This window comes from Mandrillus leucophaeus, unplaced genomic scaffold (genome assembly GCF_000951045.1).
Source record: "Mandrillus leucophaeus isolate KB7577 unplaced genomic scaffold, Mleu.le_1.0 Scaffold118, whole genome shotgun sequence".
Classification (NCBI taxonomy): Eukaryota; Metazoa; Chordata; class Mammalia; order Primates; family Cercopithecidae; genus Mandrillus; species Mandrillus leucophaeus.
Genome location: NW_012100098.1, coordinates 1976570 through 1983574, shown reverse-complemented (window position 1 = coordinate 1983574; position 7005 = coordinate 1976570). Strand labels below are relative to the sequence as shown.

General features: G+C 39.0%; 1 protein-coding gene across 2 annotated transcripts in view; it reads left to right on the top strand.

The window, feature by feature from the left end:
* Positions 1–7005, top strand: part of SLC4A8 (solute carrier family 4, sodium bicarbonate cotransporter, member 8) — a 129018-nt gene that overhangs the window by 108563 nt on the left and 13450 nt on the right. Inside the window, exon 22 of one of the 2 annotated variants that reach the window (XM_012002467.1) lies at positions 1480–1617. In XM_012002467.1, the coding sequence (XP_011857857.1) occupies positions 1480–1617 (138 nt within the window). Of the gene's footprint in view, positions 1–1479; positions 2117–7005 lie in introns of those variants that run through there. The other variant, XM_012002472.1, reaches the window with a different exon arrangement.

Below are 7005 nucleotides of genomic sequence, written 5' to 3'. Positions count from 1 at the left end.
TTTCACTCTTGTTGCCCAGGCTGGAGTGCAATGGCGCGATTTTGGCTCACTGCAACCTCCACCTCCCAGGTTCAAGCGATTCTCCTGCCTCAGCCTCCCTAATAGCTGGGATTACAGGTGCCCACCACCATGCCCAGCTAATTTTTTGTATTTTTAGTAGAGATGGAGTTTCACTATGTTGGCCAGGCTGGTCTCAAACTCCTGACCTCAGGTGATCCACCTGCCTCAGCCTCCCAAAGTACTGGGATTATAGACATGAGCCACTGCGCCCAGCTTGTGACTGGCTAATTTCATTTAGCCTAATGTCTTCAAGGTTAATCCATGTTGTAGCATGTGTCAGAATTTCCTTCCTTTTCAAGATTGAATAGTATCCCACTATATGTAAACACTACATTTTGTTTATCCATTCACCTGTCGATAATACTGCTATAAATATGGCTTTACAGATATCTGTTAGTGTCTCTGTTTTCAATTCTTTGGGGAATATACCAGGAGTGGAATTGCTGGATCATACGGAAATTCTATCTTTAATTTTTTTTCTAATCTTCTAGATCCACAACCTCCTGGTGGGTTTCTCAATTTTGTCAGAATACGTATAAGGCTTTGCATTTGTGTGTTATATTCATGGGTTAAAGAAATAGTAAATTACTGGGAACTCCTAGAAGGGATCCTATCAATTCCAGATGTATCAGGAAAGTAGTCACTAAAATCAGAGAGAAATGTACTTGAATTTAATAAGCCTGATTTGCCTCATTCCTTGTGCAGTCACCAAATATAGCTGATGAACACCAGTCCACCCAGACAGGATTAATTCTTTGTTTTCCTTTGGCTAAAATGGCCCTCATGGAAAGAAAGTGGAGCAGCAATTGGGATGCCCTGGACCTACCTTTATTGGGGAAATCAGCTGTCAGATTTTAGGCAAGTCACTTTCTCTCTGGGCCTCAGTTTCCTCATTTATAAAGTGAGTGTCAGGCCAGGCCAGAGGGCAGAGACAAAAACCACTGGAGACACATGATGCAGGCCCAAAGCAAGGATTTGGGTAGGGGAATGTATAGGCAAAGGATCAGAAGGAATAAAGATGATCTTCTAAGAACCCATCATCCCACTGTGAGGAATGCTTGGGCTGGCTGTGGCTGGTCTCACCATGGCCCAGCTCCAGCAGAAGCTTTCTACCCACCTGCTGTCCTGTAGCCTTCCTGCTGACCTCTAGCCGTCTGCAGATGAGGAGCTCATCTTTTCAATGACAGAATCCAGTTAGCTGCTCTCTAAGTTGTAGAGCTATTGTGGTAGTTAAAATATTGTATATAACATATGTTACCTGGCACAAAGAAAGCATTCAATAAATGGTGACAGTTATGATTCTTATGAGTTTGATTTTGCTTGAAATGTCCTAGTCTGCTGTAAAAATAAGGCTTTGCTTTTAAGTCCAGGAAGGAAATTTGTACCTTTCATTCACTTTCTTTTTTCATTTTTCTTCAGGTTTTGGCCTTGGTCTTTGTCAGGAAAGTCATGGATCTCTGTTTCTCTAAGCGAGAGCTGAGTTGGTTAGATGATCTCATGCCTGAAAGCAAAAAGAAGAAGTTGGATGATGCCAAAAAGAAGGCCAAGGAGGAAGAGGTCATAGTCCTTGCACCAACTGTATACCTGGGGGCCTCAAATTACAGAACATAGGAAAGGCCACATGAAAAGTTGGCATGTCTGGAATCCCAGGGGTTATATTTAGGAGCTAGGAAGTTTACCTCCAAAGATGCTCTCAGCTGAGAATGGATTAGGGATTCTTGCCCCTGTCTGTTCTTCATTTTTGGGTTTGACAACCAGTTATTTTTTCCTTTGTCTACAATCTACTCACCAGGCTCATACCTAGAATGTGAACATACAATATGCCCTTATTAACAGATTCAATGGCTCACATTCTTTCAAAAGGACTAATTTGACAAATATATAAGACCCATTATTTCCTAGAATGTTTGTAATGTATCTAATTGCAAATGGTACTGTGGTTGGCACCATGCAAAAATAACTTGCATAGGACTTTCTATCTTTTTTCATTTCCCTCAGCACTTGGCATCTTGTCATCTACACAATGGACCCTCAATAAATGGCCTATATATGCAAAGAAAGAATGTGTAGCAAAATGAAAATACCAGACCAAGAAATGAGTGAGCTGGGAAGTGTTTCCAAATACAGTTAGTGCCTAAAATAGTGTCCTTTGAAAAAACTTTTAAAAGACTTTTTTTTTTAGGCCAGGCACAGTGGCTTATTGCTGTAATTCCAGGGCTTTGGGAGTCGAGGCTGGAGGATCACTTGAGGCCAGGAGTTTGAGACCAGCCTAGGCAACATAATGAGACCCTGTCTCTAAAAAAAAAATAAAAAGAATTAGCTGAATGTGGTGGCACATACCTGTAGTCAGCTACTTGGGAGGCTGAGGTGGGAGGATACCTTGAGCCCAGGAGGTTGAGGCTGCAGCAAAGCTGTGATCATGCCACTGCATTCCAGCCTAGGCTGAGTGAGATCCTATCTCGAAAAAAAAAAACAAAAGAAAACAAAACAAAAGTTTTGTATTTCTAAATAAGCTTCAACAATTATAAAATATAAAGTCAATGGAAGAAAACTTTAAAGATAATATTGATAGAATTCACTACATAAAATGTTATGCTTTCGGGCATCCAAAACTCTAAACAGAATTTAAAAATAACAGATAAGTTGAGACGTGTTAATATCTTTACTATTCAAATAATTCTTATATATTAATAAGAATAATATGAAATTGAAATGAACAATGGACATATATAATTTACAAAAAAGAAGTACAAATGGCTAGTTGCCCTATGACAAAAATTTCATTCTCACTAATAATCAAAGAAATGATTGTGCAGCATCTGGATTTTATGAAATGAAAATAAATATTAAAAAATAAAAAAATGAAAATTTAAACAAGGAGAATACATTATTTTTACTTGTCGAATTGGCAAAGATTTTTAAAAGATAAAAACAAGTGTTGGCAAGACTGTAATTGAAATGGGCTTCTCACACTCTAAAAGTGGTAATATGAGTTGCATAAATCTCTTTAGAGGGCAGTTTAACCACAGAGTCTTAAAAGTGTATATGCCCTTTGGCCCAGCAACTCTAATTTTTAAATTTATCCTAAGGATACAATTAGCAATGTAGACAAAATATTTTAATTGTGGTGGCATAAAGAAAAAAAAGAAAATTAGAGTAAATATATTACAATAGACTATTGTACAACAGTTTAAAAATAATTTTTTTTTTTTTTTTTTTGAGACAGAGTCTCGCTCTGAGTGCAGTGGCCTGATATTGGCTCACTGCAATCTCTGCCTTCTGGGTTCAAACGATTCTCCTGCCTCAGTCTCCCGAGTAGCTGGGACTACAGGCGCGCCACCATGCCCAGCTAATTTTTGTATTTTTAGTAGAGACGGGGTTTCACCATGTTGTCCAGGATGGTCTCGATCTCTTGACCTCGTGATCCACCCGCCTCAGCCTCCCAGTGTTGGGATTACAGGTATAAGCCACTGTGCTTGGCCTAAAAATAAAGTTTTAAAAAATACTTAATGATGCTATTTTGTAATGATACTTAATTATATGTGCTGTAGTCCCAGCTACTTGGGAGGCTAAGGCGGGAGGATCGCTTGAATCTGGGAGGCGGATGTTGCAGTGAGGTGAGATGACACCACCGCACTCCAGCCTGGGCGACAGAGAGAGATCTTGTCTCAAAAGAAAAAAAAAGAAAAAGGCTGGGTGTGGTGGCTCATGCCTGTAATCCCAGCACTTTGGGAGGTCAAGGCGGGCAGATCACCTGAGGTCAGGAGTTCGACACCTGGCCAACATGGTGAAACACTGTCTCTACTAAAAATACAAAAAAATTTGCCAAGCATGTTGGTGCATGCCTATAATCCCAGCTACTCAGGAGGCTGAGACAGGAGAATCACTTGAACCGGGGAGGCAGAGGCTGTAGTGAGTGCCATTGCACTCCAGCCTAGATGAAAAAGCAAGACTTTGTCTCAAAAAAAAAAAAAAAAAAAATATGTGGACATGTTTCTGACATTTTATGTGAAAAACATAGAGAACATAAAATGGAGCATACAGTAAGACTGTCAAAGAACCTCACTTTTACTAAAACATATACATATACACATACTGTACACACACACGTGCATGTGTGCACCCCACACACACATGAAAAAGATGGGAAGAAAATACACCAAAATGTTCATTGTGGTTCTCTATGTCTCTCTAGGTGGTAAGATTATACATTTTTTTGATTAATTTCCTTCCTTCCTCCATATTTATTGAATCTTTACTCTGTTGTCACTGTTCCAGACCCAGTAGTATACAGGACAGAGAGAGTCCCTGACTGACCCCATGGAGCTTACATTCTCATGGAGGTGACACTGTCAACAAGCAAACAAGTCTATATTTATTTTCTTGGTTATAGTGCTATAATTTATATACATATATATATAATTTTAGGTAGTGATATGTTTTAAGAAGGTAGGGAGTGAGAGAGTTACTTTATTTAGGATGATTAGAGATGACTCTTCTGAGGAGACATCTGAGTAGAGACCTGAATAAAGTAAGAAGCAAATTATGAGAATATCTGGGATTAAGAACATTCCAGGCCAGGGGTACAGAAAGTGCAAAGGTCTTGAAGGAGGGATGAGCTCGGTGTGCCTGAGGAACACCAAGAAAGCCAGTAAGACTGGAAGGGACAGAGTGGTAGCAGGGAGACCAGCTAGGAGGCTGGCAGCAGCTCAGGCAAAAGGGGAGGGTGGCTTATGCTAAGGTAGCAGTGATGAAAGTGGCTGAATTGGGTACTTATTTTGAAGATAGAGCTGATGGGTTTTGTTAATGATGGTGGGCATGGGTGAAAGAGGAATCAAGTATGACTCTTAGATTTTTGGACCGAGCCATTGAATGAATGGTTGTACTATTTATTAAGATGGGGAAGACCAAGGAGAACAGCAGGTTTAGGAGGAAAATCAAGAGATCTGCTTTGGATGTTAAGTTCGAGGTGGCTGGTAGACATTATATTCCTTATTTTCCAAAATTCCTGAAGTAAGCACATATTTGTTAACATGTGTTACTTTATAAAATTGTTTTAAAAGCTAAATGAAATAAAAGAAAAAGATGAAGACTTGACTCCAAAATTTCTCCATCTGATAGCCAACATTCATGTTCATTTCTTTATGTTGTTTTCCATTTTTTGACATAGTTTTCACATAGCTATGATAATTATATAATTGTGAGTTCATGTTTATATATATAGCACATATATATTCTGTTTTTTTCCCTCAACCTGATTTCATAAGACACTTTCATGTTTCTATTTGTCTGTATCATGATCATATTTTAAAAATGGATGTATAATGTTCTATAGTATTATCTCATATTTAATTTAAATATTTTTCCTTTGTTAAAATTTTTAGTTGTTTTATATTACTTTAAACATCTTTGTACAGATAGTTTTTTTCTCTGTAATTATTTTCTTTAAATTAGCGGGATTGTTTTCTAAGAAAACATTTTATTATGGATTTCTAAAAAAAGTTATTTTAGGCCGGGCGCGGTGGCTCACGCCTGTAATCCCAGCTATTTTGGGAGGCTGAGGCGGGTGGATCACAAGGTCAGGAGATCGAGACCTTGGTGAAACATGGTGAAACCCCATCTCTACTAAAAATAAAAAAATTAGCCGGGCGTGTTGGCGGGCGCCTGTAGTCCCGGCTACTCAGGAGGCTGAGGCAGGAGAAGGGCGTGAACCCGGGAGGTGGAGCTTGCAGTGAGCCGAGATCGCGCCACTGTGCTCCAGCCTGGGCGACGCAGCGAGACTCTGTCTCAAAAAATAAATAAATAAATAAATAAATAAATAAATAAATAAATAAATAAATAAGTTATTTTAGATTCAGGGCATGTGCAGGTTTGTTACATGGGTGTGTTGAGTTATGCTGAGCTTTGGGCCTCTAATGATCCTGTCGCCCAAGCAGTGAATATAGTACCCGATAGGTAGTTTTCCAGCCCTTCCCCTGCCTTCCCCCTTTTGGAATCCCCAGTGTTTTTTGTTCCCATCTTTGTGTCCATGTGTACCCAATGTTTAGCTTCCACTTATAAATGAGAACATGCATTATTTGGTTTTTTGTTCCTGCATCAGTTCACTTAGGGTAATGGCCTCCAGCTGCATCCATGTTGCTGCAAAGGACATGGTTTTGTTCTCATTATGGCTGCATAGTATTCCATGGTATATATGTACTACAGTTTCTTTACCAGTCCGCCATTGATGGGCACCTGGATTGATTCCATTTCTTTGCTATTGTTGATAGTGCTACAATAAATATATGAGTGCAGATGTCTTTTTGACAGAACAATTTCTTTTCCTTTGGGTATATACCAAGTAATGGGATTGTTGGGTCTAATGCTAGTTCTATTTTCAGTTCTTTGAGAAATCTGCAAACTGCTTTCAACAGGGGCTGAACTAATTTGCATTCCCACCAACAGTGTAGAAATGTTCCGTTTTCTCCACTACCATGCCAACATCTGTTATTTTTTGACTTTTTAATAATAGTCATTCTGACTGATGTGAGATGGAGTCTCTTTGTGGTTCTGATTTGCGTCTCTAATGATGCATGATGTTGACCATTTTTTAATCTGTTTGTTGGCCACTTATATGTCTTCTTTTAACCAAGAACACAATCCTAACTACAATAGCCACAAAGAAAATGAAATACCTAGGAATACACCTAATCAAAAACATGAAAGAGCTCTACAAGAACTACAAAACATTGCTGAAAGAAATCAGAGATGATTCTCTGAAAACGAAGTCAGATTAGAGATGATTCTCTGAAAAAGAAATCATCTCTGTTTTCTTTCAGCAGTGTGTTTTTTGTTTGTTTGTTTGTTTGTTTGTTTGTTTGTTTTGAGACAGAGTCTTGCTCTGTTGCCAAGGCTGGAGGGCAATGGCGTGATTTCAGCTCACTACAACCTCCTGCTCCCAGGTTC